We start from the raw sequence: 12,622 nt of genomic DNA, 5'->3' as shown, positions 1-12,622 counted from the left end.
TATCACTATGGTCAAGTCACTTAAAAACAAATTTTCCAAAGTAGCCCCTAATTCTGAGTCCTGTTTTTGGGTCCCCAACTTGAAACACCTAAGGGTTGATTTTCAGAGGTACTTGCACATTCAGCTCCCTATTTTGAGGTCTCAAGTGGGACTTACGTGGTACAGACCCTCTCCACAGGGGGTGAATTTCACTCTCCATGTGTCCTACTTCAAGCGACCCCTAAATGGCCATATTCTAAATAGAGATGGATCCTAACTGTGGTCATTCTGCAAAAGGCCTGCAAAGTACTTAACCTTATTTTTACTACTGTTAAAATGGCTAACCTACAAGAGCAAGGTGAATGCTTCAAAAAAAGTCAGTGAAATTGAAATTTGAATTTTTAGTCATAGAGGTTTTCACTGTGTTCCATTCTCTTCCATGTTTGCATTTCACAAAGATTCAGGAATGATCACATAAGCAGCCAATTTTAAGTCAATGTTGCAGACTATTAATAAAAAGCTAACACTAGTTTTGTAGATGCAAATATTTGCACCAGACGTCCCATTCTAAATTATGGCCATCCAGTCAAAGAGCAGAAGTGTATCACATGTCCTAGACATCTAATCAAAACAGCTCAGTTTGAATTTCAGATATGGAATATTTACAGACCAAGCCACAGACCAAGAATATGTTTCAGAAATTATTTGGCAAATTACTTTGAAGAGCAAATAACTTTGAAATAATGAAGAAAATCATGGACAATTTGTAAACAGAAAAAGTCACAAAATGCATCTGTTTGATTTATCGCTCCGGCTCCAGGAGATGCCCCAAGGTGTGTGCGCTGACTTACTGTTTGTGAACAAGCCGCACATATTGTGAAAAGTGAAATTCTCATTTAAAAAAATCCTCTTAAATGTTTAATCTAGGTTGTTAGCAAAACAGTTAAATACATGTGGTTTGATGAAGTTTATTGTTCAAAATTCTTTGGCCCCTCCTTCCCCCTACTCCCCCTCCCCCCAAAAAAGCCTGAGAGAAAAGTTATGTTATACTGAAACTAGTAGAAGAGAGTAAATAGGGAATGGAATGGCTCAGGGGCTAAGTCAAGGGCCTTTTACTCTTGTGACAATAATTCGAGTACCCGATCTAGTGCAAAGTGAAATCGATTGAGTGGTCTGAGGTTCTGACCCCCAGTGGGTAGCAGCTAGCTGTACAAACAATGCATAATATTCTGGAAGGATTTAGGACAACTGGCAGTTTGTGCTCACTAAAGACATAGGACTGAGGTGGAATGCAGAATAAACCACCTCTTATGTGTGCAGCGGGTGGTCTTCCCAAGTCAAGGTTAATGTCATTCGTGCAGGGAGTGTGGGAAAGCATGCATTACTGCTACCGTTGCCACAAACTGCCTGTGAATAGATTAAGGGACTTCCGTTTCCATAACAACGAGTCACTTAATCTAAATGAACAAAACTATTTAAAAAACAGAAACAAAAATTCTATACATCATCTTCACAACATACAAAATGCTTTTGTCCCAACAACAAACCAGGGAGAAAGAAAGAGAGGTAATGTGTGTGTGTAGTAAATACACATCCTCCGAATGAAGTCTTCTAGGACTTTCTGTTTACCAGTAATTAGTTTTCAGGACAGTGCCAATGGCACCAAGTCCTTGCAACTAATTAACTGCAGTTTTCTGGCTGAGTATTATTACCCCTCTGCAATTATAGCTAGAAGACAAAACACCAGGAACCAGCAAAAGGCTACATTCTGTTTTTTCTCTAAAACTTTGTTTACTCACAGACCCACCATGAGCATTGTTTCTCTGTTTTTAGGACTCATCTGTGGATTGCTGTTGATGTTTTGTTCTCACTGCCCAGGGGCAGGGAAATGCCAGCTTATCTGGGGAACAGATGAACAGTTAAGCAAGGCCATCCTGGAAATGCTACATATCAATAAGTTATCCATACCTCTCAGGACCAAGCCTCACCACTACATGAAGTTAGTCTATCATCTACGAAACCCACCAGCCTTAAACAGCGAAGGGACTCTTGTGCAGAGTTTCAGGAGCATCCAAGGTAGGAAACTGACCACTATTTATTTGTGATTTACATCATATCTTGAATAACTTTAAACATTACCATGATAAACAATTCCTAAGGGGAAAAAATATTGCCAGTTTGAAATGGTTTCCTTTTAAAAACAGGTTATCCAATAGATTTTTTTTTCCTCTTATCATTAATGACATTGCTTTTATAAACCTATTACTTTACCGTTTCAATATCTGCTTTATACATTTTATTACACACAGCATTTGTTTTGAGAGATCTCTATACAGTCTCCTAGGCCAGAGTTAAATAAAAAGGATCAGTTTCTTTCAAGTGACTGCTTTGAGGACAGAGCAGTTTAGAAATGAGAAGCTACCTTAACTCCCAACCAACTAAACTTCAGTCACCAGTTGAAACTACCTGCACATGTCAGTCTTATGGAGACTATCGCCAAGACAAACCACATCAAAAAAAGTCCTTACTCACATTACTAATAACAATTGATATTTTTAAAAATGAGTTTTTAAAAATCTAATTTACTTGTCACCATTTATCCAGTCTGTTTACGTTGTGCTTGTCATGCTGCTTCGGCAGTGAAACCAGAATGGCCTGTGTATATTTATAATATAACTATTAAGGCTGATGGTTCAGAAGTCTGGAGATTTCATGCAAGTGACATAACACCCTAATTTGCACACTTGATGACTATATCTAATCTTGTTACATGAAAGACAGCAAATGGCATGATTACCAGACAGACGCCTGGCAAGGTTGCAGCATTAAAAAAAAGTTTCAGGAATACAGGAATCATTTCAGAGTAGTTCTGGCATCTCCCTGGGTCCGTGTCTAGATAATTCTGGGGCTTATTTGACTGCTCCTCGTCCTGGTCCAAGTAAAGGTCTGTGGTTGGGGTTACCACTACTCCTTGGTACTGGCTGCTGCTTGCCCTGTGCTGGGAAAGGGAACTCGATGCTTCCTGCCATCAACCGGGGGATGCTGTGGTTGGGATGCTGGCCCTTAGCTGAGTCTCGCTCTGGCTGCTCCTTGTCCCGGGCTTCCAACTTATAGGGCGTGGAGGGTGGCTTAAGCCCCGGCTGTGGCTCCTGCTTCCTGTTACAGCTTACAGGCTCCTGTCCTCGGAGATGCTGTGCAGTGCTTTCCCCATCTGTCACTCTAGCTATACGTCTAGCGCCATGGGGGATTATGCTTTCGGCTACGTTTCTAGGGTTAGCCTCCAGGCCGAAATCCTATGCAGAGAAGCCCTAACCACAGAGACACGGCTGAGAGTGTCTCCTAGGGTCGCTAAATTAGGATTGACCTCCTGGGCTAAACAGAAACATAGCGCTACCTTGAACGGGTAGGCTGGAGTGGGGCTATCTCCCACACTACAAGTGCCAATGTCCTAAAAGGGCACTTGTAGTGTGGGAGCTAGCTCCACGGGGGTAGGCTCCAGGTCTCCTGCACACATGTTGTTGTCAGCAGTGGGTGGCAGGAAACAGCAAGCACTGCTCCATTTTAGAGCAGCTGTTAAAAGCACCGCTGTGCATCCTGTGCCTCATTGTTCTGAGGTATTGTGCCCTGAACCAGTAAGGGGCCTCAGGCACCCTCTGCAGCATTTATTTACCTAGATAAGGTCTGGGTGAATAATCGAAGACAGGCGGGAACCAGCTGAACTTAACCTGAGTCATCACATACCTGGGGAAAGAGAAATGGGATATTTACAGTGCCACATCTTGGGCATCCACATGAATGATGAGAGCAAAAGGTGCATTATCTGGCAAGGAGAGTCACACATCAGCCACAGTCTTCCACATAGTGATTGGTGTGGGCCCTCTTCAGTTTTGGACCTGGCCAAACCAACTAGTCTGGGTCCAGATAGTGCATCGGTCCTAGAAACTGGGTGGGCTTCTTCTAATCTGTGGTATTAGACTGGTGACCTATAAAAGGACACCCTTTGTGCTGGATGAGGCTGAACATAGTGTCTACAGTGTAAGGCTAAGGTCCTGTCCACACCAGGAGCTCCAACAGTCCATCCCCATCCTGATCAGGGTCCAGTACACTGGTCAGTCCTGGGAGAATGCATTTTAAGTAGCGCTGTCAAGCGATTAAAAAAATTAATCACGATAAAAAAAATTAATTGCGACTAATCGCACTGTTCAACAACAATAGAATACCATTTATTTTAAATATTTTGAAGTTTACTAGATTTTCAAATATATTAATTTCAATTACAACACAGAATACAAAGGGTACAGTGCTTATTTTGTATTTATTTTTTATTACAAATATTTGCCGGCAATTGATAGCCTCCTGGGCGGCTGCTGCTCAGGGAATTTAGGGAGCGGGGAGCTGATGGGGGGGCTACTGGTCCACCCTCATTCCAAGCCCCCACCAGATAGCTCCAACGGGCTGCTCTTCCTGCAAGCAGTGGACAAAGCAGGTGGCTGCCAAACAACGTTAAAAGGGAGCATTGCACAACTTTAAATGAGCACGTTCTCTAATTGATCAGCAACGTAACAACGAAACAATGTTAACTGGGATGACTTTAAGTGAGGAGTTACTTGTATGAGGTGAACAGAAAAATACTTTTGTTTATCATTTTTACATACATATATTTCTAATAAAAAATAATAATATAAAGTGAGCACTGTGCACTTTGTATTCTGTGTTGTAATTGAAATAAATATTGAAAATGTACAAAAACATCCACAAATATTTAATAAATTTCAATTAGTATTCTATTATTATAAGTGCAATTAATCATGATTAATTTTTGAGTTAATCACATGAGATTAATTGAGATTAATTGACAGTCCTAATTTTAAACAATGGTTCTTTTGACTTTCCATGTCCAACTACCAATAACTCCCTACTTATTTAATGTTGATAAATGCAAAGTAATGCACATTGGAAAGCATAATCCCAACTATACATATAAAATGATGGGGTCTAAATTAGCTGTTACCACTCAAGAAAGAGATCTTGGCATCACTGTGGATAGTTCTCTGAAAACATCCACTCAATGTGCAGCAGCAGTCAAAAAAGCGAACAGAATGCTGTGAATAATTAAGAAAGGGATAGATAATCGGACAGAAAATATCATGTTGCCTCTATATAAATCCATGGTACACCCACATCTTGAATACTGTGTACAGATGTAGTTGCTCCATCTCAAAAAAGATGTATTGGAATTGGAAAAGGTTCAGGAAAGGAGAGATTAATAAGACTGGGACTTTTCAGCTTGGAAAAGAGATAGTTAAGGGGAGATATGATTGAGGTCTATATAAAATCATGACTGGTGTAGAAAAAGTAGATAAGGAAGTGTTGTTTACTACTTCTCAGAACACAAGAACTAGGGGTCACCAAAGGTAATTAATAGGCAACAGGTTTAAAACAAATACAAGGAAATATTTCTTTACACAATGCACAGTTAATCTGCGGAACTCCTTGCCATAGGATGTTGTGAAGGCTAAGAGTATAACTGGGTCAAAAAAAGAACTAGATACATTCATGGAGGATAGGTCCATCAATGGCTATTAGCCAGGATGGGCAGGAATGGTGTCCCTAGTCTCTGTTTGCCAGAAGCTGGGAATGAGAAACAGGGGATGGATCACTTGATGATTACCTGTTCTGTTCATTCCCTCTGGGGCATCTGACACTGGATATTGTCGGAAGACAGGATACTGAGCTAGATGGATCTTTGGTCTGACCCTTAGGGACATTCTTATGTTATGTACTTTTAATTGGCAATCAGATAAGAAACAAATATTCTCCCCCATCTAGGATGATTTAGTTGATTTATTTAGTGCCAAACTCAGCCTGCAGATATGTGTGCCAGTTGTACTGATCTTGATGGAGCTGGTGTGCACATAGTTGAGTGTGGAATCTGGTTCTCAGGAACCTAAGGCACAGATCCCATAACATCCAGTTTGTAAGCAACAAGATCATCTTAGCTTATCTTAAACAAATAAGCGTATGAAATAAAACAGAAAAGAAAAACTATTAGCAAGCAAGAGAGTTGCAGGGAAAATAGAAGAGTTTAGTGAAACCCACTAGGGACCTTAGACCTTGGCTGACATCCAAAGTACTGTCTTAAATGAAATAAAAATTAGGCATACACTGACATGGTTGGAAATCTCTATTAAAAAAATAATAAAAGAAGCCAAATCTGAGCTGGCAGCAAAACCTAGCTGCACATCTCCCTCCAGAAAGGTTGAACCAGTGAGATCATTAATAAGGTAAGATCACTACAGCAATGCCATCTTTCATTAAAGGCCTGTAAACATTTCTGTTTTATCAATTGAGTGTCAGGGAGGTACAATTCAACCATTAAAAACAAACAAAATATGCTCCAAGTTGAAACTTAAGCCCATGCAAACAAATTTGTGTCTTCAAACCATTCTTTTAATAGATGTGTTTACAAATATGCACAAAGGTCATACTAAAGTTACTAAAAAGAAATAAAATATCCTCTGGAAATTTACTGATTTCAAGGTCACAGTATGTTTCTAACTAAATACAGATTTCTTATCTCAAGTTACATTTTGCATCAATATTTTTCAAGTTTTACAAGGGTAGGGCCAGATTCAATGGTACACCCTCCCGTCTACCCACCTTCTCTGCTTCACTGAAACCATTATCACAACCACTGCCTCAGTTTCCCCTTCAGGTTCCTTGTCTACAGGTTCCATGTCTGAAATAAAATTGTACATTAATTGTTCTCCTAGATCCAGATTTTGGCATTCCAGGATGGCTGTGGTTTAATATTTCTTACCTGAAACCTTCCATGAGGCTTGCAGAATTAGTTCTTCTCAGGAAGACTCTACACCCAGAATCGCTGACAGTAAATGTTACTGTGCACAGCATCTCTGTGGTCCAGGGAAATATCACAGAAAGCGAAGCCTTAGATGAGAAAGTGCTGACGTTAGATGAGCTACCACCATCTGGTTATGATGTCTTTAACATTTCAGCCATTTTGAATGAGACCACCTCAGATGTCATAGGCTTTCAGCTACGATTCACGGACGACAGTGGCAGCTTGGTTCTCCATGAAGCTCTGACTAAGAGCCTGTACTGTTTGAACAGATGCACCCGGAGTGAGCCCTTACTGGTGGCTTATCGCTTCCTGGTGACTGAGCTATATGGTGGAAGTAAACAGCAGGTCACTAGAGAATGCCAACACTGCGCTACAGAGAGAAGGAGAAACTTGCCAGAAGATTCCAGGCTACAACAGTGCAGCCTTCACCAACACTATGTGAACTTTCAGACAATGCAACTGAGCCACTGGATTCTGGAGCCTCCTGGCTTCTTCACAAGTTTTTGCAAGTAGCTACTTTTTAAATCTCTTCCATGATGTAGGAATGTGCAAGAGTTCTAGTAACTGTTGGCTCTGGGAAGTTCATTCAAATGATTGGAAAGTCAGTTTGTACCAAGTATGTCCAGCAGCACATTTGCTGGATATACCTGCTACTTTTGGGCATTTAGAGTAGGAATTGGGGGTTAAAATACTACATCTTTTCACCTTGAGAGAACTGGGTTCAGATTTGGTTTATGTCACAATAATTCAGTAATTTGCTCTCAGTGTGGTGCCAAATGTGCAAATATAGATATCTTAATGAACCCACTATTTAGTAGGGTTGTCAGGGTTTAGAAACCAAACACTGGAACAGCATGGGTGCGACAGCAGTGAAGTTCTGATACGGCTTTAGGAAAGCATCCACCTATGGTACTAGCTGAAACACAAATACAGTACATGATATGATTTACTCAAATGGCATAATTTCTGAGATATACTGTGGTTAATGTATCCACAAAGTGACACGTTTTATAGAGTGGCTGGACATACCAGTCTTGTCTTTGCTTTTCTGCAGTAAATCTGTTAAAATTCTTACCTAGGCACATGCATTGTCCTGCAACAGCAAAAGGGATCAATGAGGCCTAATACTAATCCTGTTAATTGCACTCGCAGAAGTATAGTGGAAGATGAGAAAAGCAGAAGCTGCCTCTCAGATTTAAAAAGAGTATCACAGACTATGCTTAAGCACCTAAATGTAGTCAGAGGTCCCATTTTATCTGTCCTTAGTCAAAAGACCAAGTGGGTTCACTTCTGTTAACTCAGAATGATTTAGCTGTTCTTACGTATCTAATCCTAGGCCAATATATGAGCAATGTAGCATAGTTTGTCATAACTGACACACAGCTGATGTATATTCTTGTGAGGCAAATTCTTCCACTTCAAGGCAGCTGGGGAGAGGGAGGGAGGGTATGAGGTACGAGTCACTGGTCAGTCCAATGGAAAGAATTTGACTTTAGAGATGAATGGTACTTGAGCCTTTATTCTACACTTTTAAAAAGTTATTCTCTTACACTTACAAATGCTATTTATAAGATTACTTCAGTAAGACAATAATGTCCTCCATTTGGTATATTAGCTAAAACCCTTGAATCATATTATTGAATCTCATTTTATAAAAATACATTCAGCTGCAGCAGAATCTAATATTTTTAAATATTACTTTTAAAAAACTAACTGTAAGCACTACATCCAGATGTACAGACACTTTTCCCCCCAACCTACTTATTATATAATTATTTTAAACATTAGCTTTAATAACGTTTTTAACTCTTTTCTTTAAGAGGAGAATGCTCCGACGAAGAATCTGGAGAGCTCTCTGAAGCACAGCGGGGTGTAATAAATAAAACAGAAAACAGGATGAGGTAATATATTAAATAGGACATAGATACCTATATCCTTAATAAAAACAACACAGAGCCCAATTCTACAGCTGCTGTGTGGAAGCAAGTCTCACTGAAATTAAGAATTGGGCTTATGATATTTACAAATACCAGTCTGCTTGAACAACAGTAACACAACACAGGGGGCAAAAGTATTAACTGGCTCCAGAAATAGCTTTTACCTCCAGCTGGGATTTTCAAAGGGGTCCAAGACAGACAAGTGCCCAATTATTGAAAAGTTAATTGAAATTGGACACCTAACACCTACAGTTCCTTTTCAAAAACCCGGGCTTCAATATTGATCATTCAGAAAATACTTGATGTGTTCAGACAAACATTACTGGGAGGTGGAAAGAACCAGCAATGCAACTGGATTTTTTTTTTTTGTTAATAAAGTAGTGAGAAACATATTTGAGCTATCCTTAAGTGAAGTGCCATTCACAGTAGAAATGGGCACAAACTTCTGAAAGTTTGGGGGGGCTCAAACCACATTTTGGGGTGCGTGGATCTGGGGGGTTTGTTCAAGTCCAGTTCTAATTCACCGATAGGAGCCGACTTCCTGATTTCCTGGGGGGGGGGGATGCTCTGTCCCAGACCCCGCCCCCATTCCACCCTTTCCCCCAAGGCCCCACCTCTTCCCACCCCCTCTGCCGAGGGTGCCCCATAGAGAACTGGTGCCTCCCCATACTGGGAGGGGCATGATCTAAAGGGAAAGTCACATGTTTCCCCCCCTCCCCACAGACACGTTCTCTCCCTGGCAGGAGGGGCCACCATGCTCTCCCCGCCACATGTTACCTGCGGGGGGGAGGGGGGGGGGCGCTCTGTCCTTGCGCTGTGCCTGCCCGCCCAGGCCACTCTCCCTGGCAGGGGAGAGCCATTTCTAATGCCGGCCCTTCCCGCTTGCTCTGTAGCCCAGCAGCTGCCTGAGAGAGCTGGGATGGGGAGGTAGCTTTCACTCCCTGCCCAGGCTCAGCTGCCAGGGACCGCAGCTGAGCAAGCCAGAAACCTGCTGAGGGAGGGAGGGAGGGGATTCTGAGTCACCAGGCTGTGATTTGGGTTTTTGGGGGGTGGGAGGGAGTGGGGGAACAATTCATAACTTTTCTTGCTTCTCCAACTGGCAGACCTTATTTTTTTAAAAATAGGTCCTGTACAGTAATGTGTGCACCTGAAGTATCAACAGAAATCTCAGGCCAGCTCCTTAGCAGGTGTAACTGGCATAGTGCCACTGATGGAGTTACACCAATTTAGAGGCCAGATTTTTAGCTGGTGTAATTGCTTGTTTCAGCTCTATTATTTGATATGGCAAATTTGGATCAATATAGTATTTTGAGATTATTTCCTCCCCAAATAAAACTAATTTCAGATTTGTTTGGTTTTTTGCTTGCAGTTCCCGCTGTGTGCCCCAGAAGCGATCCTCTATTAATGTGATGTACTTATCTCATTCAGAAGATCTTGTGATTGAAAGGCTGAAGGATCTGCGAGTAGAAAGTTGTGCATGTAATCAGCTGTTTTGATAAAGTCTAGGTCTCTAATCATCCCTAAAGAGTTGAAGTCTTTGTCACTACAGAACGGGAACTTTATAGATTATACGGCTACATTTTTGCACCCTGAATCTTTGAGATGCCCGGTTCCACTGTAAAGAGACAGTTAGATGTGTAGATATCACAGTCTGTACAGCAGATGATAACCAACAAACCAAATATATCAAAGAATGGCTTGAGACTGCATATAAGTTACAGCTAAATGGTTTAACCAAGGACATCTTCAAACTCACAATACAACATTGTCACTACATCATATTCAGATTACCTTTTGCCTGGATTACTGTGGTATGCAATTGAGAATAAATATGTTCCTGGTTACCTTCATCAGTATTTTTTCCAGGTGGAAGAAAAGGAGAATGTTCAAGGTTTTTCCACATTAAATTTGAAAACCTCATTATGTATGGGGAAGCAATCACTATCCCATGAATAATTGAAAGATGCCAGGGTACAGCATGTTTTAATATAAAGTGTCATTGTTAAAGTACATCCTTACCACAGGGCCCCCTTTGCAGCGTTGTGCCTTACAGCAGCCACTTAGCTTCAGTTTCCCAGCGGAGCTGCTGCTGCACCCAGCCGACAACACCTTCTGTGGCAGAAAGGCTGAGTCCTGAAGCAAGATCACTTACAGTTCTACCCTTTCTGGCAAACAAGCCTGAGCAACACAAACTTCTAAATTCTTCCTGTTTCTCCAGGGGAATCTGCTAAACACTATTCTCCCCTGTCCCTAGCCCACCTTCTCTCCCAAAAGCAGCAGCCACCTCCCTTCCCTCCTACCTTCTAGCCTAACTACTCTCCTCTGCTACAGGTGCCTCAATTTAGGCTGATTGAGCCTTTAGTAGGCCATTAATTCCAATCTGTCCAGTGATTTACATGTATAGATTCCCCAGACTACAGGGCCCAAAACTGCATCATTTAACACACTGGGAACTCTTCCTAAGAATTGAGTCTATTTCTTGATAGGTAACTAGTTATTAACTCAGTTGGGAACACCGCTTTTCTCATGGTTGATTTTCATAATTAAACTGTGACATGTCCTGGATGTGCTAACAACATATACTGTGTATCAGACTTTGTTTAGATAAAATACCTTAAGGTGTTAAGAAAAAGGAGTGGATTTTTTTTTGGTGGGGGGGTGTCACTTAACTCTGACTATCAGGATAATGTTCCTATTCATTCTAGAGTTCACTATAATCCTTTGTAACTAGTTACACGTGATATTTTTACAAAAACAGGAAAGAAACCTGGGGACAATGTGGCTGTTGTTTTTTCTTTGTCATACCTGTAGCTCCTCTGAGAATAGAAAGGTATTTTTTAAATAAAAGGTTGATTTAGAAAACAAATATCGTCTGATTGGTGTCTGTGCAAGACTGCAAATGACATTTTAGAGATCTGAATGCTGAAGAACCCAGGCAGACTTTTTTTAAAAAAAAAAAACATTCAACTTGTAAACCAGAAGTTAATCATTTTCAGGAGTATAAGGAGATGGTTAAAATGAATTCAGCCATAATAAATTTTTTTATATTTATATAGTGCCTTTCATCCTAAAGGATTCACTAACAGTTTACAAACTATGGGTCTTAAGCACACAAGTAATTTTACTCACATGTGCAATATCATTGAGGTCAATTGACCAAACAACAAATATCTTATAGAAAAGACAAAAGGGTCCCACTCCTTTGTTAGATGCTGTAAGCAAATTTAAAAAACATGAAAACTCATTCACACTGACCTATAAATCAAATGCATGCCCGGCTATAAAACTTTTGGCTAGCCAATATATTGCTGCAGATTATAACTCCTTTGTTCTGTACAAATGAACAAACCTGAATGTTTACATTGATAGAGAGATATGGTTTACAATAACAACATTCAAACACAATATTGCTTTTTGGGATGGAGACAATTTATTATATGTTAAACTTTAAAAATACAATGTACTGTAATTACATCAGTTTGTATAGGTGTATTCAAGTTAAAAATAAAAGCTGCTAGAGACTAGAATAAAACTTAAATGTCAAGACCCAAATAAGTATTTCTTTACAGATGACAGATACAATTTAACACAAAATGAGTTTGAAGTATTGTGGATATAAACAACATAATAAATGTAAAACATGGCTAATGTTTTATGCTAATATTTGTAGGAGACTCTTATTTGATTGTTGAACTGATAGAATATTCTAACATCAACCTCTCTAGTTTTTGCTACTGGATTAAGAGATTTTTCTATTTAAATTGCTGCTAGTGACATCAATATACTAAAACATATATATATATTAAAATATCTAAATGGCTTTAATTTTTCTAGCCATTCTGTT

At 40.2% G+C, this 12,622-nt stretch overlaps 1 protein-coding gene across 2 annotated transcripts; it reads left to right on the top strand.

Annotated features, from left to right (window-relative positions):
- The first annotated feature begins 1,524 nt into the window (after positions 1 to 1,524).
- On the top strand, positions 1,525 to 11,631 carry LOC101932523 (bone morphogenetic protein 2-like). 2 transcript variants are annotated; one of them, XM_065549503.1, is made up of 4 exons: positions 1,525 to 2,055; positions 6,996 to 7,350; positions 8,662 to 8,742; positions 10,148 to 11,631. In XM_065549503.1, the coding sequence occupies exons 1-4, from the start codon at positions 1,581 to 1,583 to the stop codon at positions 10,272 to 10,274; spliced, it is 1,038 nt and encodes a 345-aa protein (XP_065405575.1). In that variant the 5' UTR covers positions 1,525 to 1,580; the 3' UTR covers positions 10,275 to 11,631. The 2 variants fall into 2 exon arrangements, with proteins under 2 accessions (XP_065405575.1, XP_005295294.3); XM_005295237.4 differs by having other exon boundaries at positions 6,753 to 7,350.
- The last annotated feature ends 991 nt before the right edge of the window (positions 11,632 to 12,622 follow it).

This window comes from Chrysemys picta, chromosome 6 (genome assembly GCF_011386835.1).
Source record: "Chrysemys picta bellii isolate R12L10 chromosome 6, ASM1138683v2, whole genome shotgun sequence".
NCBI classification, from domain to species: Eukaryota; Metazoa; Chordata; order Testudines; family Emydidae; genus Chrysemys; species Chrysemys picta.
The sequence above is the reverse complement of the archived record's forward strand: the minus strand, read 5'-3'. Positions and strand labels throughout refer to the sequence as shown.

What these genes read in the sequence shown, in the direction of transcription:
- LOC101932523 (XM_005295237.4), top strand. Translation starts at nt 1,581, where the DNA reads ATGAAGTCTTCTAGGACTTTCTGTTTACCAGTAATTAGTTTTCAGGAC. An exon ending in TTCTTCACAAGTTTTTGCAA is followed by an intron (nt 7,351 to 8,661) that starts GTAGCTACTTTT and finishes CTTTTCTTTAAG; the next exon opens with AGGAGAATGCTCCGACGAAG. An exon ending in AAAACAGAAAACAGGATGAG is followed by an intron (nt 8,743 to 10,147) that starts GTAATATATTAA and finishes TTTTGCTTGCAG; the next exon opens with TTCCCGCTGTGTGCCCCAGA.